Source organism: Oreochromis niloticus, linkage group LG2 (assembly GCF_001858045.2).
Source record: "Oreochromis niloticus isolate F11D_XX linkage group LG2, O_niloticus_UMD_NMBU, whole genome shotgun sequence".
Taxonomy (NCBI): domain Eukaryota; kingdom Metazoa; phylum Chordata; class Actinopteri; order Cichliformes; family Cichlidae; genus Oreochromis; species Oreochromis niloticus.
This window is the reverse complement of record NC_031966.2, coordinates 32,740,941-32,767,285: the sequence shown is the minus strand read 5'-3', so window position 1 is coordinate 32,767,285 and position 26,345 is coordinate 32,740,941. Positions and strand designations below refer to the sequence as shown.

The following is a 26,345-nucleotide window of genomic DNA, read 5'->3' as shown; positions in this document are numbered from 1 at the left end:
CTGTTATAGGAAACTATAAATAATAACCAAAATGCAATAATAAAAGTTATTATTTTTATTCTTGTTATTATTATTAGTGGTAGCAGTAGTATTCATTTTAAAGACTTGTGTTTAAATTCCTAAGGAAGCCAGGCTTTAATTTGTTTGTACACAGGATTCGCATTTGTTCCTAAAGTATGAACAAATTCAGGTATGAAAATGTTGATAAATGATGGATTTGTGTGTGAAATGCTCGTACGCATGATATACACACAGATTTGTGCGTATTCACTTTTGGTATTAATATCCTTAAGGGAGCGAATGGACTTAAGTTAGGAAAATTCCTTCAGCTTGAAAAAACAACTTAGCACCACCCAGTAAGGTGGTGCTACGTTTTTAACTTCTGTCTTATTTGCACTTAATTCAGATGAAATTCCTGGAGACAGCTAAGGATGGAACTTATGCAGGTTGACTACTAATGATTAAACTACTATATTTGTTTTATGTTAGCATAACAGTGAAATGAGATATTGCGCTCATGAAAAATTTTGCCTAAAGTGAACATGTAAATAAACAAAAAAGCTCCTAAAGATGACTCCTGAGGTACACCACCAGTGATTGGGGTGGAGATGAAGAAAAGCTCCAAATCTTCACCCAAAAGGATCTTAATCACTGTTTTAGATATGGATGAACGTCTTGAGAAGGTTGATTCTGGTGCCAACCTGATTTATTAGGGCGGTTTAAAAGAGTTCTGTGATTGAGGTGTGCAAAGATCTGGTAATACAACAATATATACATAGTGCAATTACCCAAAAGCACCTTTAAGAATTGCAGATTCTTAATAATTTGATTGTAGACAAACGTGAAACTGGTGAAGACCAGGATTGTAATTTTGACTTGTACTGAGAAGGATTTAAATCATTCCATGATCAGAGGTGTTTAAGCTAGAAATGGCAGTACTTCTGTGAGCCCAGAATAAGCTTGTAAAAAGAACCTGTGAGGAACATTTTGAATTAGCCTCTAAGTTTTCAGCCCGTGTCTGAAAATAGGGTTAGATGGCTGAAAGCGTGAAAACATGGTGTGTTGTCACATTTGGATGATGTGTCATGTTGCTGAGAGTATTTTGGGAGCGGAGCCAGGAGGGAGTTGGAGTCATGTCATGTGCACCTTTCATGACAGTCTGCTGTGCTGTAACACGTTAACATCGCAGACAGACAGAGAGCACACCACCAATTAAAGCCTACCTGGAGCCCTTGCTGATACTTTTTAGGGAATATATCTGATATTGATATCATCAGCCAATAGCATTATATGTACATTTACAAAAGAGAGATGGAGTCATTGTTTATTAGTAAATCCCCCCTGCTCGTCTGTGATCGGTACTCAGCTACATGTGCTGCAAACAGGAGCTGTGTGACGGGCTAACCATTTCAAAATCTGCAATCGTATAAAAGGTGTTTATATTGGTGCAAAATGGACAACGTAAAAACCTTTACCTGTATGTTTGTGATATACAGCTTGATATTTCAGTCAGGCGCTGTTGTCAGTGGTATTGAAGAGATTTTGCAAAGGGAATGATTTTCGGGGAAAAAGAGCAGCCCTCTTTTGTCCATGGGTGTCGGGTAGTGCTGAGCTTGGGGGAAGGCATCTAACTGAAATTGTCAGGTGAAGCAGAATATGTGTGCCTGAGTGTCAGAGGGCAAAATTAAAAGCAGAGCCTGTGCCTTAGAGGAAGCGGTCTGCGGTGGGAGGATCGAGGATGTGCTGACAGCATCGAGTTGTTTTAACAGAAGGAGACTGCTATACAAACTCAGACCTGGAGAAACGTGCTGCTGAAGGTTCACAGTATGGACACAGTTCTCCTCTGTAGCGTCTGGCATGGGAGGCGTGAGAGTGCTGACTCGGCAATCTTCAGATTAGTGAGGGTGACAGAAAGCATGTGTTGGTTAGGCAGTGGACACGATGAGAGGTTGAGGCACAAAAAAGTAACTCTGGTGGAGAATGGAGGGTAGAGAAAGAGTCTTTTTTTTTTAAAGTCAACATTTACATGTTCTGTATTTATTAAACATAAAGGGAAATACTTCAATTCTTTTTTTGTTTGGACTTTGATGATTGTGGCTTATAGCTCATTAAAATCAGGAATTCATTATCTCAGATTATTTTAGTATTGTAATCAATTTAGTAATCAATGAATGATTTATAATAAAGAAATGTCCAACTTCTCGAAAAGCAAGTTTATTTATACACTCGACACTGGTTGGGCCTCCGTTAACACAAACTATTGCATGGGTGTGTTATGACATGGAGGCTGAGGTGTTACTGAAGCACAGGTTGCTTTGATAAAAGTCTTCAGCTTGTCTGTATTTTTGGGTCGGGTGTTTCTCATCTCCTACTTTACAGTACTCAATGGATTCTCCGTGGGCTTCAGGTCAGATGAATTGGTTTGCCCGTCAAGCTCAGTAATAACATGGTCAGCAAACTGTTTGGTCAGTTGCTAAGTCCTGGTGGAAAAAGAAATCAGCATCTCTGTAAAGCTTGTCAGCAGACTGAAGCATGAAGTGCTCTACAATCTCCTGGTAGATGACTGTGCTGACTTTGGACTTGATAAAACACAGTGGACTAACCACCACCAACACCAGCAGAGGACATGTCATCCCAAATCATCAAAGACTGCACAAGTTTCCACTGGACTTCAAAGACCATGGATTCTGTGCCTCTGCGCTCTTCACTCTAACACCTTGATTTCCAAATGAATGCAACATTTGCTTTTATCTGAAGGAGCACTTTGGACCACTGAACAGCACTCCAGTTTTTTTTCTTCTTAGAAGAAGTCAAGTCAGAAGTGGCTTCTTAGCCTAGGTAAGATACTTCTGATGTTGTAGACTAGATGACTAAACTAATGAAGTCATGGAGTACTTTTCTGTTAATTGAGTGGTTTGACACTAGGAATGTGGCAGTTGTAGTCCCTTTCCTGAAGACATCTGTGCATGTTGGCACTGAATGTCACCAGACTCAGTCCATTCATATGAAGTTCAAAATATTGACTAGTTCTCTTATGTACTTAAGAACTCAGTCCACAGTCTGTAAGTTCTTGAGTACTTATGGCCGGTCCTTGACAATCCTTTCGAGACTGCAGTCTGTAGTCTTGGAATATTGGCCCACTCCTCTTGTCTTTCTGAATTTTAATTGACAGGATGTTGCACAGGCTGTTGTACATGCCCATTAAAAAGTGTCCCAAATGTGCTCAAAGGGGGTCATGTGTAGCGAGTAGGCAGGCCATATAAGGACTGGGATTCAACTTCAAAGGGTTGTGTACAGATCCTTGTACTGTGGGGTTGAGCATCATCCTGCAACAACTTTAAGTGATAGTACATGACCCCACCCTATCCCCCACCCTGGGGATTCATCTTTGAAGAGAACACTTCCCTAACATGACAGCTGCCGTCAAAGGTGATCACTGGTGAGGACCTTGAGCATGCAGAATAGCAGTTTCTGAGAGTTTTGCAGGAAATTCTCTTATTGTGCAAAAAAGCCGTCCCGTTGGCTGGACCGCCATTTCCAGCTTCTGCCGAGCAAGAAGCTGGATGTGGCGGTCCCGGGTTGCTTTGGTTACATGGTTATGGTCGTGAAATAAACATTAACCTGACAAATTTGCACATTTTCCTGCAATCAGCATCCCAACTGCACCCTCCGTCTAAACCAGCATCATCTGTGGCCTTGTGCTCTGTGATAACACTGCAAAATGTAGAGCGACCTTTATTATTACCGTCTGAAGACACAGCTGTGCAGCAACCACGCTATTAATTCAGCATCTTGATACACTACACCTGTCAGGTGGATAGATTGTCTTGGCAAAAGGGAAGTGCAGATGACTAAAGTAATGAAGTCCTGGGTTTTTCTGTTAATTGAGTGATTGATGTTGGTGTTCTGCTGATCTGCTAATTCACATTCAGGGTTTTGAATGCTTTTACTCTATGTCTCTGTTGCCAATTACATCTGCTAAGTAAAAATATACTTAGAGGTAGAAGTGAATTAAACAGAAAAAAGTAAACTTTCTGTAAATGTGTGAGAGAAAGGGGAACAACCCCCTGAAAAAACAAGCCGGTTGTGATGTTATGGAGCATGTCATTGGTGATGTGGAGGAAGGCTGACAGGATAGAGTGGAGCAAGATTGAGGTGGACTTGCTGGGAGACAGATGTTTCACCATAATCCCCGGATTTAGAGAAGGATGCGGTAGCGATGGGGAGAAAAGACAGCTTAGAAAAACAGTCCCGGATTTGAACCTTTTGAAAAAGATTTCTTGACAGGACCAGAGAGGGGGTGGGGCAGGCGGCCGTAGCAGGAGATCAATAAGAGTAAATTCGAAATTTAGATTTAGAAGCGCGTGTGTGAAGGTTTTACGTTGCAGCAGAGGTGTGTAGTATGGACACGGAGGAGACGGGAAAATTCAAGATGGCACGTCCTTCGGCTGCCCAGAAACATGCAAGTTTGATTTGTGGTTCATCTGCAGTCCTGCAGAAGGGCCACTTAATCACTTTTTAGAGAGCTTGGCTGTAACTCTAGATTCAAGGTAACTCACCTTACATTTTGGGCTTAATGTGGTGACTTCATTTTTCGACACAACTCTCCACAGTAACATCCTGAATGATTGGCATCTACCTTTCAAACTGGGCTTTTTCATCGAGGAGCCGATAGAAAACTAGAAAAACACAGCCTAGTGTAGTGGCATCTGCTGTCACCCTGCAGCCGGTGCGTCACACAAAAACAGGCATGTAGTCATTGCAGCCCAGAGGCACGCGTAGATTTGTTTGCGGTCACCACGCTGGTCAGTTTAACCTTGAAGTGATTCAGAAGTTCTGTTGGCCAAACAAAAAGTGCTCTGTTGCATCGTCGAGGCTTGATGACACACCAGTAGGTGGCATTACAGACCAACTGCCTATTACTGCCCACTATCACTGCATTGCACCCAATTAACTGCTATGACACAGCCAACTAACCTAAATCATAATCTCTCCGTGTCACAGCCATTAATTTACACACGACTACCTCCACAGTTTCTAATAATATAACAGTATATCTCCATGGAGATATATTGCATGGTTGACTTCAAGTCTGGTGCACAGTGAGGTTTTAGAGTCTTCCTTCCTTTGTGTGTTGTTTTATTTGTGGGAAACAAACTGTTAGTACGAAGGAAAACTCTACCATGGGGGTCATTTTTACAAAATTTGATGATCCCCAGTTTAGTTACTCATTCTTACCATTGCAAGCAGAGAAAATTAGTTTCCCTCCCCAGTCCTGCATTCACATGTGGCCGGTAGAGCCCCACTCTCCCACCGGCACAGCAGTCAGTGGACATTACTGAGATGCCGGACTTGGACAGTGAATTCAGTTAATCATAGCAGCAGTGGCAGCAATGCGCTGTGAGTGTTTCAAAGGCTGGTATCTGCCGGGGTAGTAAGAACACAGAAAGGCATAATAGGTTTTTTGTTTTAAACCTCCATAGGTTTTATCTGGTAATAAGACCTGAGAAATTCTGGATATTTTCAAGTTAATGGTAGAAAGTGTTCCTTTCAGGAGTCAAGAGAAAGTAAGCACTGAGGAGGAAACTGAAAAATCTTCTTCCAGGCTCGAGGACTCTGAATCGCAGCCCCCTTCCGTCTGCATTTTGGCACCTTGACAAGTTTTCATCACTATGCCAGAGAGTGTCTCTATACCCCACTGATATTGTATTTGACATTTAAGCAGTAGCGTCGCAAGCCTAGACACATACTGTGGGACAGTAATTAGTACGTTGATGAATCACTGATTCATTCGGGCAGCTTCTCGATGCCGTTTTGGCATCCAGAAGGATTTTAAGATGTAGCCTAATTAAGCTGAACTTTTCTACACAGCTTTCAAACTGATCTTTCTTTACTGTGCAATCATCTAGATACGCTTATGTCCCTTCATTTGTTCTTGCAAACAGTGTTATCATTTTTGCCCTTTTTTATGTCCAAGGCACTGTTTCCATTAGTCAGACTGTCTCTATTAATAGACTTGGGACCTTCCTGAGAGCGAACAAACTGAAAGAGACGCCTGCTTTTGAAGCAGAAAGCATCCATCTCTCCCCGAAACAAGCACCTGCGCTGGCAGAGGCAAAACAATCGCAAGGAAGGAAGTTGTGAATAATTGAGCTCAGGAACAGAGCTCAGAGGATGGGTTTCGGAATTTCAGCTTCATTTTCCAGCTGCGGCATCTTTTTGTTACACCTGTGAATAAACAGAAACAACTGAGAGGCTTCTGCTGTTAGTGGGTTACTTTGTACCAGAGTTTGTGTATTAGTTTGTCATTTTTAAATAGGGAGACACAAATATTTTAAGAAGAATCTTATTTCTCTTAAAAAACATAAAAGATATTGGTATGCATAAGTGGCTGTTATTTACAAGGATGTGCAAAAGGCGTAAACCACTGTGACTTCTTTGTACTTTGCTTCCAAGGCTCCAGAATTCCTTGTAATTTTTTAAAGGTTGCAGTGAGTAGTAGTTCTTCAGGCTTTTTTAAGGTCTTTCAAAGTTTTGATCGTTTTCTTGGGGGGACATTGGCTGCTTTTCACTCATTCTTAGTCCAGTCCCTATCCCTGACAATTTTCAGAAGAATCTTTTGTTTTTAAAACCACTTAACGATATGACTTTCAAATGCTATTTAAGTAATATGAAAAACTCCAGCAAAGACCTGACACAGAACCTGAGAGATTCATCTGGCCCCTTAATCGATCCGTCACCTGTTCATTGAAGCCTCATCAGAAATGGTCTCAGTGGAAGGTTGTCAGTCAAGAAGTCATTCGTAAGGAAGGGAAATTACTTAAGAACTGGTGTGAAAATTGGTGGCGATGGGACTGATGGAGTGATGAACCCAATTGTGAAAATTTTGTTTCAAAATTGTCATTATAATCTAAAACAGTACAGCATCTATAGAACACAGTGGAGGCTCAGTCATGGTTTGGAGCTGCCTTTTAACCAGTATTGCTGGGGATGTTGGTGAATTTCGCTTATTTTAATTATGAATTATTAATGCAGGAAAGTCTGGTCAGATTTTCATCCACCATGCAATTCCATGTGGAAAGCATCCGATTGGCAACAGCTTAATTTTTCATCATGACAATAATCCCAGCACATTGTCACTGTCAATGTGTATCCAAGTATACCTGGATAGAAAAACACACAGTCATGGATTGGCCTCCTCAACCAACATCCAAAGAAGAGCTTTCAATGTCCCTCGAGAAGCCTGGAGAACTATTCCTGAAGACTACTTTTAGTCAGAAAGCTCACTAAGAGAGTTTAGACTTTGTTGAAGAATAAAGGTGGTCATAACCAAATATGGATTTTCAGCCTTGTTAGTATTTCTCAGACTTTGTTTTTGCCTTATATACTGTGTGTCCATGTATGTTTGCAAACGTTTCAATAGAAACATTGCACTACTGCAATATTAAGAATATTAAGACTTTTGCACAGTTGTTTCAAATGCAATTTTGGACTGAATGAATGTTACAGAATAGTGAAATAGGCTTTAAACCAGAAGTGTTGTGGTTACCACTGAAGATGAAGATGAACAAAATAAAATAAAGAATATGCTAACAGAAAAAAATCATGAAACACCAAATTATTAGTCTAAACCTCTGTGTCAGCATTGGCATAGAAATTCACATCTGGTTTCTGTATTCAAAACGTGAAAGCTTGAATCTTGTGACATTGATGCATGATACTTGATGCATTTCTACCCCCATTTTTTGAAGTGTGACATCTTTAGTTTGTTTTCCTGTGAAGAAGCCATAGAATTGCGATAGAGAAGTGGCACCTATACAGTGATATAGCATAAATTGCTGAAAATGTCTTGTAAGCAAAAAAAAAAACCCTAAAAAGACTGAACAAAATACCCAGATGTGGACTCACCTGATCAGGGTTGATCAGATGAATACATAAACACAATAAGGGATGATGCTTTAAGAATAGATGACAGTGAATTTTCTGGCCCTGGACCCCTTGACAGCTCCCTCTGGCTTTTCTCATATAATAAATCCTGGTCACTACTCATTTTAGTCTGGATTTTTGAGTGTCCCCGAGGATCCAGAGCTGTGCTCCAGGCAGCACATGGAGGGGGGGTGTTAAATAACAATGTCTCCTGCCATCATCTACAATCTCTTGCCTACTTCGCTGCATAAAGACAAGGCCTTTGTACTTTCCCCCTCGACGATGCACCAAGCTTTTTCCTGGTTTCCAAAATAGGCTGTGTTATAGTTGTCAGTCAAATGGAGGCCGATGTTGTTTTATTTCAGATTCCATGATGAAATCGGTAGAAACTATACTTCATAAATATCATGTGTCTACCTGATTCAGCTTTCACTTTCCATTTGTGGTAGCAAGATTGGTTTGGTGTTGTGGGAATTGGTTTAATTTCTAATGTTAGATCAGTGTAGTAGCCATTTAAATTAATGGGAATTTGACTGTTTTTTTAACCTTAATAATAAAATTAATTAATGAATGTATACATTTTTTTAACCAATCCCTGTACTGCAGCACAAATCCTAATTAGTGGGGTTAATATGATGAAACTGTAAGGTTGTATAACACCATTAAAAGACAATTATTGTTCAAAGGACAATGACAAAAACATATTCCTCCCCAGGCTCTTACCACTGGCAGTATCCCAGGCTTCATTGATGTGGTAATGAACCTAAATTCTCCTGCACTGTTGGAAGACAACCTCATTTGGCAGGCCAAAACTGCAGGGAAGAGGATGGTCTTCTACGGGGATGACACCTGGGTGCGCCTTTTCCCAAAACACTTCATGGAATATGACGGCACAACTTCCTTTTTCGTGTCTGACTACACTGAGGTATGTGTGAGTCGAGCCGTTGGGGTTTGCTTGTAAAAGTCATGTAATGTAATTTTCTGCTAATATGAAAAAAAAGAATGAAAGCACCTGGTTGCTGATGTGGTACATGGATTTTAGAAATGATACATAAAAATGATCCAAGTCATACGAAGGATAAAGGGAGCTGATCAGCCAGCATCACATCAAAACTGCTCATCTATTAGCTCCATATGCCTTAGCGGCAATGTTCTGTGGGACTGTTTGCAATCTGTTCTTGTTTATACTAGGATTTTGGTGGTTCTGAGCTCATTACCTGATAGGAGGGATGTTTACTTATCAAGGGTACCACAGGTTTGGGTAAATTTCCTCTCAGCTCAGATTTAATGAGTATAGTCTTTGTATGGAGATGAATTTTGAATAAAATAAGCCAAAATTAACTATGACTTAAATCTTGTATGTAAAGACGTGCGTCACCTTCTTTCCAGGTTGACAACAATGTAACCCGTCACTTGGACAGCACCTTAAAGAGAGATGACTGGGACATTTTAATCCTCCACTACCTAGGCCTGGACCACATTGGTCATATCAGTGGACCGTATAGCTCACTAATCCAACCCAAACTGATGGAGATGGACGACATCCTGAAGAAGATCCATAGTGCTCTCATTTCAAAGGTAAATTATTTTCTTAATTTCTACTCTTATGTGCATCATTTGCATTCTCTGTTATAGAAGAATTCCTTTTTGTTTCTGTTGGGAAATCTTTCTTTTATGAGACCTCATTATTTTTATCCCAAGGCCCCTAATTGTAGCTAACTAGCAATATTTACCAACTAGTTTCAACCCAAGTCTTTAGAGAGATGCATGGATTCTAAATGAAACAAAGGTAGTCAGGAACTGGCAACATCTTTAGAATTCAGGAGAATACCTCCAAGACTTTGTAATAGTCAACATTCTCCACCTTGGGAAGAGCACCGGATGACAAAGTTGACGTCAAATTGATCTCACATCTGCTGTTTTGCCGATGGTGTACCTCTCGACTGCCATCACTGCTGGGTTGCAGACACGGTCGTGGCAGTTTTTACCACCATCAGTACAGAACCTCAGAGATTATACAGAGGGAGATGTGTAATGGACTGGTTCTTATATAGCGCTTTTCTACTCTGACTGAGCAAAGCGCTTTATACAACTCGTGCATTCACCCAGTCATACCTAAGGTTTTTTAGTGCTTCTATCTAACATTCACTCGCATTCACAATCCGACTGATGCACCGGAGGGCAACATGGGGTTGGCGACCAATTTGGTTGCACATGCGACCTAATTTCTCAATGGTAAGACTATAAAAAAAATCCTAGGTCCCAGCTGTTTGAGTAAAAAAAAAAAAGTCTCTGCAACTGTGAGAGTCGATGTGTGGTTAACAACAGATGCACATTATGCCTATATCATGGTCTAAACCAATCAGAGATAGTCAAGGGCGGGACCTCTCTGATTGGCCGTGGTCCAGATATTCCTGTAGTCCTACGCGTGTGTACGTTTAAAAGTGCAGGCGGATAGAAGAGGTGCGTCGCCTAGGCCCGACAGAAGTAGATGTAGCTGTGGGTAATGAGAAAGATGAAAAGAATGATTGATAACTTTTTCGTTAAGTTAAGGCTTGATCCATCCGAAATTCATAGCCAGTGCTGTGACACTAAGCCATCAACCTCTCAGGTTATATCTAACACTGGTTCGGAGAAGACATCACATAATGAGCCACATACGATCGACTCCGAGTCAGAGCCCACTGAAAGTTAAAGGGGGAACGTGTATACATTTCAAAGCGAGTGGCTTGACCAATTTCCCTGGCTAAGATACAGTAAAGCTGACAAAATGATGCACTGCATTTACTGTCGTGAGTGTAGAAAAACCATGGCCAGCAATACTACATTTGTGACTGGTGCTAATATGTTTCGAATTGAAACGCTGGACAAGCACAATGTATCCAGAAAACACATTATATGCTGCGATAAATGCACTGACCAAGTGTCCTCTGTCCTCTAATTAAAAAAAAAGATAAAAATGTGAAGATGTAAAACTGCGGTGTTAAGCAATGTGGTTAAAAAATTTGTGTGCACTTAAGAAAAAAAGTTAGGTACACCAGTGCAACCAAAAAGTTAATCCAGAGCCCTGGTCAACCGTTTAAAAAGATAAGACTTTAAAGAAATAATTTTTTAGGAAAATTATTTGGTTTTGACCTGTGGAACCCTTTCAGCCTCCTTCAGGCCATACGTGACCCATAGACATGTAAAAAAAATTGGTTTGCCAAGCAAATAAAATGTGAGTCTTGTTGCTTTCTTCTAAAAACAACCAAAACATAACAAAAATAATGGACTCTGCAACACTCAAAAAAAAAAACATGGGCAAAGTATTTAATCATTAATTAAGCAGTACTAAAGTACTTCAGCTCTGTTATTGCCTGTTAAATATCCCGGACAAGCCTCCAGTTGCCACAGATGGACTCAAGGTAAATAATAAGGAGGGAGTCTACAAAAAGATGTGTACATAAATTTAGTAGACCTTATTGAATACCTGAGGTAGTTTTTTGTGGCCTGGAAAGCCCAGTTGAAACAAGGCCAAGAAACTTATACGACTGTGTATAATGTGTAAGGGGTAGCTCACTTTGGCAAACCCTTGAAAAGATCCAACTCTGCATTTTCTGCAACCTTACGTGTATGTGCTTTGCATTTTACCTCCTTTCAGTCTTTTGTTTTGGGTCCAGGGTTTCATTGTTGGGTTCTGAGCATCATGGAGCATTAAGCTTCAAAAGAGACTGTTATTTTTCTTAGGAAGAGATGAGGGATGGAGTATTGGACCATCAGTGCTGTTGCTGCTCATTGTTAATATAATTTGAGCCATTTTAAAGAGAGGTGAATGTAGGACAGACTTTTTTATTTTGCTCCCCATATTTTGTTTCAGTGCTTTGCCTTCAGATTTTCGTGTGAAGCTAATGGGACTGATGTGCTTTGTAAGACTGAACTGAAATTAGCTATTGCTTGTCAACATCTGTTTGTCTCTAATAAATTTATAGAGTAACTCTTTTTTATGGTTGTTTGAATCTAGTTAGTGTCATAATAAAGTAAAGACAGGAAAATATGCAAAAATTAAGTAATGACTGGTTAATATATTAATATGATGCTATCAGTGATTTTTTTTTAACACTACCAGTTTTTAGGTAGGCATTTAATTACACAGAGAATTTGCACTGTTTCCAGCATTTATTATGTTATCTGTTGCAGGAACCGCCAGAGATTTAATAAACTGTTAAGCTTTTGTTATCTTTAATGTTGCCTTTGATCAGTGTGCAGGTCTTGTGCCTTTGTTTTTTCCCCCTCCTTTCACATGGTCTGGCAGCTGTGCATGCATATTGTCTTTGCACCGTGTGTGTGTTGCTAATGGGCATTTTCTTGCTGTCATTCAGCTATGGAGCTTGTATTTAGATTGTCAAGTCATGTCTACATGAGAGTGCAACCTCCCTCTTCTTTCCCTTTGCTTTGGTATATTTGAAATGGCACTGAAAACAGAAGCCAAGTGCACATAACCCTTTAAGATTTCCTTCCTTTGGATAAGTTGATACAACATTTCACCAGATCCCAAAGTTGTTAATTCTGTCTTGTTAAAAACTGTCTGTCCAGGCTCATGGCGATATCTCTGTGCTGTGGGCAGCCTCACATGTGCTCCCAGTGAGCTCTTTGAATGAAACCTGTTTGAAAGTCTTGCTTCAGTCACATTAGTGGAAGCTGTGCCTGTTCTTTTTTCTTCTAGCAGCACTATGACCTAAATATAGACACAGCCCAGTGGGGTCCCGCAGGATATCTTAGAAGTTCCTACCAAACAACGTTTCCTCAATCAGCACATGCTTCTAATATATCCGGGTGTTTATGATACTGAGGTATCAGGATGTCTCACTGCACACGTAAGCTGGGTGTTATTTACTGCCGCCGCTCCTTGATGCTCTTAAAGGGACGGTGGTTCGAGATGGAGGTAGCCTCAGAGATCCGTTTTGAGGCTACCTCAAAATGAAGCGAGAGGCTTATTTAACTGAGCGCAAATTAGGGACAGAGAAATTCTTTACCTGCAGCATGGACTAACGTAACACACCATTAAAACATGATTGGAAAGCAGGACCTCCTGGTCATAAAGACCTCAGTAAGACCTTTGTGTTAATGGAGAGCTCATGGCCTCAATCTTCTCTTCTATATATTTCAAATGTTACGGGTTGGTTTCTACTTTTGCTGTTTAAAGTATAAAACTTTTTAAATATGACCTGCAGAACAAGCAAGTGATCTAAGGCCTGTCAGGGAGACAAGTGAAAAAAACATTTATACCTGGAAATAGTTTCATGTGTCTATTTCAGTTATCTTTATTAAGTTCAAACGGAAAGCTTGAATATTGTTGTTTTTACTGAGCTATATCGCTCCAGTCTTTCCTTTATCTGAAATGTACAGTTTACTGCTGGGGTTTCTTTTTCTGTTGTTATGATTGGACTAAAAAAACAAAATGCTTTTTATGGCTCTTTGTATGAGCAGTTAGGTCATGAAGTTTTTGGACAGCCAGACAATTTTTGTGATATTTTAAGTTGTACACCACAACAGTGGATTTGAAATTGGATGTAAAGCAGTAAAGTGGATGTAACACAGTCAGTCAAGATGTGATTGATTTTTTTTTTAAGGGGTTTAACAAAAAAATTGTATAAACTGTTAAGGATTTATAATTTATTACTTATATGCAGTTTCCCATTTTCTTAAAACCTTAAAAGTAACCGGGCAGTTGACAGTTTCATGACCAGATGGTAAATGGCCTGTATTTGTATAGCGCTTTACTTAGTCCCTAAGGACCCCAAAGCGCTTTACACGTTCAGTCATCCACACATTCACACACTGGTGATGGCAAGCTACATTGTAGCCACAGCCACCCTGGGGCGCACTGACAGAGGCGAGGCTGCCGGACACTGGCGCCACCGGGCCCTCTGACCACCACCAGTAGGCAACGGGTGAAGTGTCTTGCCCAAGGACACAACGACCGAGACTGTCTGAGCCGGGGCTCGAACCGTCAACCTTCCGATTACAAGACGAACTGCCAACTCTTGAGCCACGATCGCCAGATGAGACATAATACCTCATTTTGGCATCACAGAGATCTTCACTTCCTGTGTTTGACCTCCATAACATGTAGCCAGGTCAGAAACACTCTTGAGGAGGTAGTTGTATCATTGTTAGAGTCTAGTCAAGAGAAACAAGATGCAATCCACTGGTTACACCCAAAAACAAGACGGATTTATGAGAAAACATCTGAGAGAGTCTGCACAGTTCTGGAAAAAAACAAGAGTTTACCAGAACAATGGGAAAAGAAAATTATGGAGAAGGAAATAAACAGCTCATGCATCATCATTTAAACATATATGTAGGAATAGGCGTGTATGGCTGCCGTAACGTGGAATCAAGGTACAATTTCTTTTTTCTTCTATGAGTTATTTAGTTGAGCTTTCCACCCACCTCCTAACAGCTAAAATACCCCTGGGCTGAGAATCACTGATTTACCAGATCAAAAAACATGATTTCAGAGTAAAGTGAAACTTTTTTTTCTCCCTGGCTTGCTCATGGAGAACACGAGCAAGTGTCTGATTCAGGACTGTGTATTGGCTTAAAAAAGGTTTGTTATGAAGTGTGAAAAAACGTCTCCCAGAAGAGGTCCGCGTCATGCTTTCATCCAGGAGAAAACTGACTTCTCTTAAACAGAAAAGAGGCTCACTCAGCGTGTGGCTAGGTGGTTTTTAGTTTCTTTTCTTTTTTCCCCCCATCGTCCCTTGTGTCCAGTGCCATCCTATAACAAGCATCCAAGAGGTAAAATCTGGGGCAGAGGATAGTCTTTTGCTGCTGCTGTGCTGAGTAACTAATATAATTGTTCAGCAAAGCGCAAAGGCACAGTTCAGCGCAGGCTTTCCACCTGCAGCCTCGGCTCAGACCATTCTTCATGTTTTTATGTAACAGTCTGAGAGTATCAGAAAGTTCTCTCGTTCAATAGCTCCATCTACAAAAACACCAGCATTTTCTGCTCCTCTGCTCGGATACTCGTGTTATCCAACTCGTCTTGGCAGGGTTTATCCCAGCTACCTCATTAATGATTACTTTGTCTGTCTTTCAGGTTGTGTCTTGCTTAATGGATTACAATTTTCACTCTTAAATAATAAATGATGGCCTTTGATATTTTTTGTGTGTGTGTGATACAACATTAGAACTGAAGTGTCTTTTGGTAATATGTGGTACGATCTGGCTTTTGTTTTGTTAACATCTGCAGTCGTGCCTTTAAACCAGCCCCACTGCTATGACTCATAAGGCTTTCCCTGTTGAATTCATTGTCAATGGAAGACCCTTGTGAGTCTAGTTGAAAGGGAATTACTTAAGGAAGAAACCAAGCTTGATCAAAGTCTGTCATCCTCGACTTACGATTCACCCTCTGTGTTTATTTGTTTTCTGTGTGTTTTTTTTGAAGATGGTATGAAACGGCCTCAGTGTTTGTTACGGCTTTCTTTTTTACAAGTAATTATTTAATACCTTCCTTTTATGCTGCTGTCGAATGTCGCCATCGTAATAAAATGAAAAGATATCTGAAGAAGTAATCCATTAGCCCAGCAGCCATCATTTTAAGGAATTGTTGTTTTCCAAACTTGATGTATCGTTTTTATTTTGTTAGCTGACACAAGACACATTTAGCTCCAGGCTTGAATAAATCCCATTCAGAGCTTTAAAGTTTGCCTTCCATCTACAGTGGAGTGCCATTAACCTTCAGGTTTGCTTCTCTCAGGAAGTCGAGGGATCCTTGCCTTACCTGCTGGTGTTGTGTGGAGACCACGGCATGTCGGAGACCGGCAGCCACGGAGGCTCTTCGGAGCCGGAAGTCAGTACACCTTTGGTTCTCATAAGTCCAGCCTTCAAAAGAAAAGGTAACTGTTCTAGTGTTTAATGCTTAATTTTAATGTTTCCTTATTTTCTGTCATATGCACTCGCTTTTTAAGTCCATCTTAATAGTACCTGTTTGGACGTCATTTTGCTGCCTTATTTTGGTTCATATTGACATGCTGCTGCTGCACATCTGTCAGCTGCACATCCATAATCCAAATCTCCTGTTCCACTGCATCCCAGCAGTGTTTTGTTGGATTTTAGATGTGGTGATTGTGGGATGAACTCATTGTCATAGTCAAAAAACCAGTTGGAGATGATTTGAAGTTTGAGACATGGCACGTTATCCGGTCAGCAACAATAGTCAGGGAGGCTGTGATGTTTAAACGATGCTCAGTCGGTACGAAGGGGCCCAAAGTGTGCCAAGAAAATATCCTCCATACCATTACACCAGCAGCAGCATTGAAACAAGGCAGGAGGGATCCATGCTTTCATGTTGTTTGCTCTGCCATCTGAATGTCGCAGCAGAGATTGAAGAAACGCTGCCTGGTCAGAATCTCAATCTTCTGCTCCCCAGGTTTGATGGTCCTGTGCAAATTGTAGCCTCAGTTTCCAGTTCTTAGCTGAAAGGTGTGGTCTTCTGCTGCTTCTGAATTTGGAAGGCAAGGCTTAACATGTTCAGAGATGCTCTTCTGCACACCTTGGCTGTGACTAGTGGGTATTTGAGTTGCTGTTCTCTTCCTATCAGCTTGAAGCAGCCTCAGACCTCTGGCTTCAACGAGGCATTTTTACCCAGAGAACTGCTGCTCACTGGGCATTTTCTCTTTGTATTTTTTGTACCTGCTCTATAAACCCTAGAGATAGCTGTGTAGCAAAATCCCTGCAGATCAGCACTTTCTGACCAGTTTCAAACCAGCCCGTCTGGCACCAACACAATGCTACATTCAAAGTTACTTAAAACACCTGTGACTGTGTGTATGTTTGTATTAAATATGGCTCAGGACATGTTCAAGTAATCCATATGAGCCAAATACTTCAGACTGCACTAAATGCTCAGTTTACATGGTTTTTTTTTTTTTGTTCTGTAAAATACCTTGTAGTGGGTATATTCTGGCCACGGAAGCTCAGGCCTTCTCTTTACAAAGGGCAGCCAATCATAAGACAGTTGGCATAAAGGAAGGGTAACAGGAGCTAGAATGACTTATTCCACACAATGGATACATTCTAATTACTCAGTACTTCATACCGTAGACTGCAGAGAATTGGGATAAAAATCCAAATGAACTGTGAACAACCCAACAATGGTGCATTACTTTAGTGCAAACTTGCATTATGCCTTGCTAAAGCACCAAAAAAAGAAAGGAACTTGCAAAGGAGTGCACATGTGTCTCTAAGTATTGTCATTTTAGCGAATAATGTACTATAATAATGTAATAATAATACACTGCTCAGATAATTAAAGGGATATTTTTTAAAATATCCCTTTAATTAATATATAAGTAGAGCATCAAGTCAGTTAAACCAGCGGTCCCCAACCTTTTTTGCCTCACGGACCAGTTTATGCCCGACAATATATTCACGGACCGGCCTTTAAGGTGTCGCGGATAAATACAACAAAATAAAACTAGTACCGGCACTGAAAAAAAGAAGATTTATTCATAACACACGTGAAAAGACCCAGGAAAACAGAGTTAACGATAAAAACGATAACAAAATAACGCTGAAAACTGATAAAAACCCTGACAAACATGCATTTCACACCTGAGCCTCAACTCTCGCGGCCCGGTACCAAACGACTCACGGACCGGTATCGGTCCGAGGCCCGGGGGATGGGGACCGCTGAGTTAAACTTCTGTGATATTGATCTGGTCAGTAAGTAGCAGAGGGGGGGTGGTAATCAATTTCAACTGGTTTGATGTTCATGAAATTAACAACAGGCTCTCCAGAGTGAGCTGGTTTAAAACTTCAACAGTAGCAGCAGCCAGGAATCTGAGGTTTTGACCTTAGCAGGGTAATGCATGCAGTAAATGATGGCAATTTGGGGAACTTGCAGGATGTTAGATTAAATGTGGTCAAATCTGCTCGTGTCCAAGAATGGAAAATATGGATCTGGAAGTGATCAGAACAGGTCACGTTTAAAGGATGCAGGTGGCAGCAGACTTGCCATTAATTTGAAGAGCTTGTGTGATTTTTGTAATGTGTCTGCCAGCTGCTACAGCCTTTCTAGAGTTCTCACACATAACGTTTCATTAGTGTGAGGAACAGTGTCATTGCACACACAGGCTTATGAGCAGAACTTTATTTTGCAGCGATGAATGTGTTTAAGTGTGAAAGTACGGTTGTGATAATTGCTTCTTTCTCAGCCAAGTCTATTTTTGAAACCGTCTTGGCACTTACTTTTTTTAATTTAATTTTTTTATATGTGAACCATTCACCTTAATTAATCATTAACAGTTAGGTTGAGTTGCTACAGCGTGTGTAGTTTTGTTTGTACTTCATGCCTCCTGCTGGGCTCACAGTTTGACTCACTCTTAACCACCAGAGGTTTTTGGTTTAAATATTAAACATGCAACAACCACAGAAGGTTGATGAAGTAAATCTCAAATTATGTGTTTTCTTCAATGAAATAAACTCTTCTTTTGATGAATTCATTCATTCAAGTTCATTCGGTGATCTCTATGCCAAACACGGAGTGGAAAATATTGTACCTTAAAGTTTTTCTAATGAACATAAAACAAAATCCAAACAGGTCTAAAACATTGAATATGTAAGTTTAAATGAGCACGATCAAAAAATATCACGAGGTCTTTTGCTGTCAGTGTTTGTAGAGTGTTTGTGTCCTATTGAGACAATTTGATTGATGGTAGTTAAACTAAGCAGCAGCCTTCAGGGCCGAACAATGAAGCCAGTGTGCAAGTAGTGTGATGCCACCCATCAGAAGTTTGGATTTCAGTTTTGGTGAGTTACATTTTAGTATTTTTATTTCAAGTAGCCTTTTACCTGGAACCTATCAGCAGATATGTGTGTCTGTGTGTTTCACCCATATAGATCATGGATGCCCCTCGCAAACCAATAATGTTAGCTTTAGTTGAGCAGTCTGAGCAGGATGGATGGATGGATGGATAGGTTACTAGCAATCATGAAACCTCCCTATAGTTCCTTGATGTAGGGACATTTTTATTTTATTGTTTATTTATTTGAATCACTGAACTAAATTGAGGACACTGACGTCTATTTAAAGTTCTGTACCTTGATTGTTTTTTCTTTCTGTAGGCACAGACTTGTTACTCATTACCACTTTAGATATAAATATATTGATGCAAGTGTGTTCTATTTTAATGCATCAGTTAGTGCAATCAGTGGCCTTCATTAGCAGAACTTTATTTTGAACGTTGTGAGAATGATAGGTCATTAGCAGAGAGCTCATCTGTCTGTTGTTTTCATTAGAACATGCTGCGGACCATCAGACTTCAGTGCCACCTCACTACCTGAGCTTCACTTTTAAATCTGAATGCATCATTGAGAAAAAACCCTCTAACTGCAGATTGACAGCACATTTAATTGACGTTACTTGGGGCAAAGCTGCATTAATAAGACACTGTTGGTATCAGAAATCTTATGGTTATTGTTTACCTCTGTAATCGTCCTCCTCGGTTTTTGCTTAGAAAATGTATTTTGGTCGTTTGTATTTATCTTGGATTTTGACACAGAAAGAATGTTTTATTAAATTCTCCTGACAGTGGAAAGTTTCTGTTTGCTCAAATGAAATCTAGGTGGATTGGTGACTTTATAGGAAACTGGTCTGACAACTTTAAAAAAAGTGTACTGTGGAAACTTGGAGCCTGCATTGCAGATGGAGTGCATTATGAGAGGAGTTTCAGCAAAGGGGCCATCTTTTATCCAAAGAAATGTGCAAAAAAATTTTTTTTATAGATTATCAGGAAGACACTTGGAGTTTTTTATTGTTGTTGTAATAACACATGATTAATAATGTGTTATTTCAGCAGATTATTGTCATACATTTAGGTCCATAGGTTTGTAGACAATGAGACCTTTTCTGTAATGTTGTACCATCATAGTGGATTTTAAATCAAACAATCAAGATGTGATTGAAGGTCCGGCCTCCATCTTTAATTCAAGGAGTTTGACAACAGTTTACATGAAATTTGTAGCAATTACACACATTTCATTCAACGTCCCTATTTTCAGATGATCAAATGTGATTGGACAAACTAACATACTTTTAAATATATGGACTGTATTTAATACTGTAATGAAAATCCTTTGCAGTCAATGACTGTTTGTCTTTGGAACCCATGGACCAAATGCTGTGTCTCCTCCCTTGAGATGCTCTGGTAAGCTTTCACTACAGCTGCTTTTTTGTCGACCTCTGCCTTCAGTTTTATCACCTTCGCTCTCTGTAGGCCTCCTATTGAGAGCCTCAGGGAACAACTACCAAATCCAAGTTCAACACTTGGAATCAACTCCAGGTCTTTTCTCTGCTTAATCTGGGATGAAATAACGAGTGAGCAGGCCTCTCCTGGCAACTAATTTGGTGTCTTTTCCAATTACTTTAAAATGAAAAGGGCGTCCTTTGTATACAAATAGCTGTAATTCAAGAAGTTGACTTAAGTCAAGTTCTTGATTGCTTGATTTAAAACCCACTGTGGTGGTGCACAGAGGAGCATTTACAATAATTATGTAAAACTTTTGGGCCTAACAGCATATCTCTGAATACATCATACACAGAGAATACATAAGTTGGTAACTTTGTCACTTCAAAACGCAAAACAACAACGGTGCAACCACGTCAGTAACTGAAGCAGCGATGTTGTGACGCACCGATGGACAAAAAATAAGAAGAATCCTTAAGAGATAATGCAGTCATCTTGTGTGTGTGTTGTATTAAAAAGCCAACTGAAAATAGAAACTAACGCTAAATTGCTTTAGGTCTGCATTCTTTCTAATGTCGTGGGGGGGGGGCGACTACACTGGCTACCAGAAGAGGTCAAATTAAATAGAATTCAATGGGGAAATTACCCTCGACTCTCTTGTTTTATGACTTCAATAATTATTTTACTAATAATGTTAAGGTCTCAGTCAGTAGTTACAAATTTTGCTTAATACAATATGATGTTCATCTTGTAAATTGTGGTCCCATTAGGCTGCAACCACACAGGGAGCGATTGGATTGTCGCCCATCGCTGTGAAGCCGGCATTACAGACTCTGGTTGCCTAAACCTTTAATATATTTACTAGCAGGTTATATATCAGTCAGCAATACCCTGTGCTCTTATTGGTAGTTGCTTCAATCATCCCCTTAAAGTTGAATGAGATTTATCTTGGGATCCACCCACTTGGTGTTGGGTTTTTTAACCTCATAGTCACTTGAAGTCACTGAGTGTTGACTTTTTACCTCGGCACTGTGAATTGCTTCCAGCATGGATGCAGCTTTAGAGTCATAAAGGGACACAAAGCAGGATATTGTTTATTGCGGACCTACTTTGCGTCTGACCCTGTGAAAGTGCAGTGTCCATCATTTCCTTATTCAGATTTAATCCACCTCTTGCTCCTCACATCCTGTTTCAAAAAGCTAGGATGGTGTTATGGCGTTCTTCATCTTTTATATACATTCTTTGAGCTGGATTTTTAAAAATATACTCAACCTTTGTGGTCATAAATGAAAGGACGTGATCGACACACACATTTGTTTTGGTTTGATGTGCTCGTGCTCAAACTGTGACCTCCAGAAGTTCTGAATGATCCCTCACTGTACCATTTCAGAAATGTATGAATGGTTATGGCTGTATTTTACATTAGCAAGGCAGATATTGGATTGTACATTGAATTTCCACCAGCTGCAGTTTTCTCAATTATGAATCAGCGTTCAGCCGCTGTAACCTTTAACTGAGTTATGACACATCTATTCAGTGGGAATGTGAATCGCTCTTTCTGTGCAAGTCAGAAATTACAGTGCAAACCAAGCAGGTACTGTTCTAAAGGTTTCATTGGACGTAACTGTATAGGCTTTTACTTACTGCTTGTCAGAGAACAAAAACCAACATTGTAAAATTATAATGTGTGGTTTTAGACACAGTTAATGTGGGATTAACATTTGATAAGATGAATTAATTTTTTCCAGCGGGTTTGAAAAGAACTCGCCTTTGAGAAGAAGACTCTATCAACTTTGCTCATTAGTGTACTTGCACCAGCTAAAACCATAACTGGCATTACTTTTTTTTTTTTTTTTTGGACATTTATCGCTAGCTAGCAGATTTAAACAAGGCCGATATCCTTGATAGCTTTGTGGCATTATCCCAAATAGCTATGAGCTTAATACAGTAAAGCCCGTGTCTTGTTGCAAATCCATCTCCTTTTAATATGAAATGGATGATTCCCGGGCTTATTTCATTGTGTCCAATTACCAAATTAGATCATAGCTGTGGGGTTTGTCTCATGCTTCAGTATGTGGCTCTCCCATTTCCCCACACATGTGATTTGCTTTGTTCAGTTTTGAATATATCACACACCAGTTTAGTTCATTAATGTAACCTGAAAACTTCACTCCAATGACAATCTGGGTAAATACTCCCACTCTCTGTTTGTACAGTTGAAAGCTCTGGATAGGAAGCCAAGTATCAACTTAAAAGTGTCTGACAAGCTTCAAGAAATGACAACCACCAATCACATAATAATGATATTTTTTCTTTCCATTTGTTCATTTTATTGTTTCTGATGTAGGCTTCTGTTTATAGTGATCCACAAACAGTCAAAGTAAAAATTGTCCATTTTGACACATTTTGGCTTTTACTTTGAAGACAAACCTTCAGTTTCAGTTTGCGTTATCCACTTACCTCATAGTTGGCAAGTATTTGCAGACACAAATCTAAAACCTCAGACAGCTGTTACCATCGGCTAGTAACCAAAGTTATTGTTTTGATTGGTACAATTTTGGTGCATGTAATTGCCATCTTGACCTCTTTCAATCAGAAATTAATAGCAGACTGTCTTACCAGAATTTTATTGCATTCTTTACGCACCAAAGTCCCTTTAAAAAAGCAGCAAGTGGTTGCAGACTGGTCCCCATCTTCAAAGCAATCATTTGGAAGGCAGCAAGATCGCACAACTACTGTTTCCCTTGGACGGCTGTAGCATAGCCAGATAGATCGCAGATTCAGGTTGATAGATTGACAAAATGTGAAAGAGCAAAAAAATCACTGTGGGTAACAAATATTTTCAAAACAAAATCAAAATTGTTTGGGCCAAAAACATGCCAGTTATTATTTCACCATCAGCCATTGCACCAGCTGTGTCTTTTTTACTCTTTGCCCTTTTGCCCTGTCTTCTCAGCGGGAATGGAGAAACCAGGAGTGGTGGAGCAGGTTGACCTGACCCCAACCCTGGCCCTAGGCCTTGGCCTGCCCATATCTCAGAACAGTGTTGGCCGCGTGATCCAGAGTGTCTTGGAGGAAACCTCACTGCGAGACCAGCTGCGCTTCCTGCATCTCAATGGCCACCAGCTCAGCTGCTTGCTCAAAGACAGCATATCCGACTATGAGAAAGGTGGGTTGCAGATTCACTGTGTTCCTCCTCTGGACTCGTTAAAAGCCAAGACCTTGTTTGACAGGTACTCTCATCATTATGCTGTATTGTTTCCTGGCTGGTGATGGTGTCAGTAGCTACTTTTTTTTCATTGCACACAGCAGGGTGACTATGCCAAATAATTTAAGGCATAGCTCATTCCAAAATTGAGATATGGAATTTTTACTTCACCTCATGTCAGTTAGAACTCTATTGAAGCTGGAACATCCATCAATTCCCATCATTCCCTATTCTTCAGCCTTCTCCTAAACTATTAAAGTTAAGGGAGGCATACTTTAAATTTAAAAAAAAAAAAAAAAATCCGGTTATTGTCATAATTCCACAAACTGAGTCATTTATAATGTCGCCTGCCACTTGCATTGAACCCATTCATTGCTTAAAGCTGCACATTTAAATATTCCGATGTTAACAGTGAGTAAGGATAATGTGAAAGGGGATGTTTCTAGTGACGGACTAATGGAGACCTTAACTGTCTTTATACATAATCACAGATTAAGAACTGAGCTAAAAGAAGAGTAAACACCAACATGAGTCTGCTAACTGTATTGCAAGTAGTAAAATAAGCTATTTTCAACAAGCTGTTGAGCTAACATATGTCAACTGATGCTCAGACTGTCATTATTGCATTTAAATTACAGTTTAATTTGCAGTCCGCTCAGTTTTGTGCGTATAACAGTTGTGACAGATGGTACAGACTTAAGATGGCTCAAAAGTGATTTTCTTTGAGTCTGTCTCTGTGTTTTGGCATCAAAGCGTCTTCTTAGATGGTTTAACCTGAAGCAGTTTGATTAAAATGAAGGCAGCATCGCATCATCTAACAAGCTCAAAAGATTCAACTTAATTAAGACTATAATCCTGAGCAAAAATGCAGACTTGATAATTTATATATTTCAACATGTGTCAGATGAAACTGAACCAATTCAAACAGGCAGTTTTACTAGGCGCTAATGGGCCTTAATGGTGTTTAGCAGATGTTAAGAAAATATTCCTCTTACAGTTAGAAAATCCTCTAAATGTCTGTGATTACAGTGAGTTTTAAGTTTCTGGTTGTCAAAGATAAACCCCAGAATTTGCAGACAAAAGCTTTACAATGATATAAGAGTTTGAGACAAAAAAAGGCACAAACTTTTGCCAAACATTAGATACTATTCAGTTTGTTGTCGTGGGAGTGTTTCCAACTCCCACAACTTAAAGTCTGTGGTCAGATCTTCAACATGCATTTGCACAGAGATGCAAATGCATGCACATATCCACACATGGCTTTGCTCCCTACTTGCATCTCGGGGTCACACTGTTTGTCTGAGTTATCCATCTTTGAGTCTGTCCTCCACCCTTCTTGTCTGTCTCCCACTCTTTCTCTTGCCGTCTTTCACTTTCCGAAGCATTCGATACACCAATGGCAGCAATTACCGTCAGTCAGAAGTAATTTATCTTATCTTTTTAAAGTATACCAAAGAGGCAGAGATAGGACTACATGCATAATTTGACACATAGCATTTTCTGGTTTAGAAGTTGTTTTCCCTAAATGTTTTTGCTGACTAAGTTGTATTCTAAGCATGCTATCCTAGAGAAAATGTTGTGAGCAAAGGGGGGAAAAAGTCCAGAAAAGCATAACACATTTGAGATTCAGATGATGTGTTTACTTTTTTCATATTGGGAGTTGACTGGATGGAAGTTAATAGTACATCATACTGTTAACTTCCATGAACCTGAGTAACTAATGGTACAAATATAGCAGGTTCATAAAATTTGGGCAATAGCACTATTCTTCTGTTTTATTCGAAATGGTTCACAAAAGTACTGGATTAACTTAGTTTATTTTAAAATGCACTGTGATGTGTGAATGTTCACTTACCGTATTTTCTTCACTATAAGGCGCACTTAAAATCCATTAATTTTCTAAAAAATCGACAGTGCTAATTATAATTCGGTGCACCTTATGTATGAATTCTGGTTGTGCTTACTGACCTTGAACCGATTTTATGTGGTACACAGCGCTCACAAATCTGTCACAAAATGCTTTAGTACGACTTTGGTAAGCTAGGAAGCCGCACCGCTTGATGGATTGTTGGAGCATTACGGCTACCGTTGTAAGGAGCCTCGCGGAGTAATCTGGGTCCTAAACTCCGTCCTGCTTCAGGTCCCAAAGTCAAACGAACACTGCGGCATCACTGAGAGTTAAAAACTGTCTAAATTCTTTCATCTTTAATAAAATGATCAGCGTTGCTGCTTTACCAGGTGTAACAATTAAGTTTAACATCCAGGCATCCATGAAAACAGAATTTATTACATTTAACGGAGTTAGAAGTTAGCAGGAAGTTAGCTTGCTAGCTTCCACTTAAACATGATATAGCATGTTCTGACTGAGAGATTTCTGAAAAAATTCAAACGTACAGCTCTGCTATCACTTCTGACATAGAAAACACAGAAAACTAAACAGCAGTGACGTTTGTAGGGTTACTGAAGTTGGACTGTCTGGTATATAATGATGTGCTACGTGATCGCTAGCGACACAGCCATGTTAGCATAGCATAAACACAGTGAAGCTGGAGGATGAACGCTAGGGCTGGGCGATATGGCCTAAAATCAATATCACGATAAATTGAGCAGTTAACCTCGATAACGGTAAATGGACGATAACCACCCCAAGTGCCAAAAAAACAAACGTTGAAACAAACGAATCACATGGTTGTGCTGCAGGTGGTGGAAGAGGTTGGTTGTGTTACCTTGACTTGACACAACAGTCTTTTTGCAGAGTTTACATTTAACAATTTTTTGATCAATATCATCCTTGTTGAATCCAAAATGTTGCCAAACGATTGATGATGCATTTTTTTTGTTAACAAGCGTCTCCTCTTCCTCCTCCACCAGCTCTACCTCCGTCGCTGCTGCTTCAACATTTAAATCGTCCTCCATTTGTTCACCCGTGTCTCGTCTTGTTACAGGTAGCAGTGTTGCCAACTCCTCAGTAAGGAAAATCG

At 39.9% G+C, this 26,345-nt stretch overlaps 1 protein-coding gene across 1 annotated transcript in view; it reads left to right on the top strand.

The window, feature by feature from the left end:
* pigg (phosphatidylinositol glycan anchor biosynthesis class G (EMM blood group)) overlaps positions 1-26,345 on the top strand; it is an 84,149-nt gene that overhangs the window by 1,806 nt on the left and 55,998 nt on the right. Inside the window, exons 3-6 of the mRNA XM_005456329.4 lie at positions 8,642-8,851; positions 9,316-9,504; positions 15,668-15,806; positions 23,113-23,325. Coding sequence (XP_005456386.1) covers positions 8,642-8,851; positions 9,316-9,504; positions 15,668-15,806; positions 23,113-23,325 — 751 coding nt within the window. The remainder of the gene's footprint in view (positions 1-8,641; positions 8,852-9,315; positions 9,505-15,667; positions 15,807-23,112; positions 23,326-26,345) is intronic.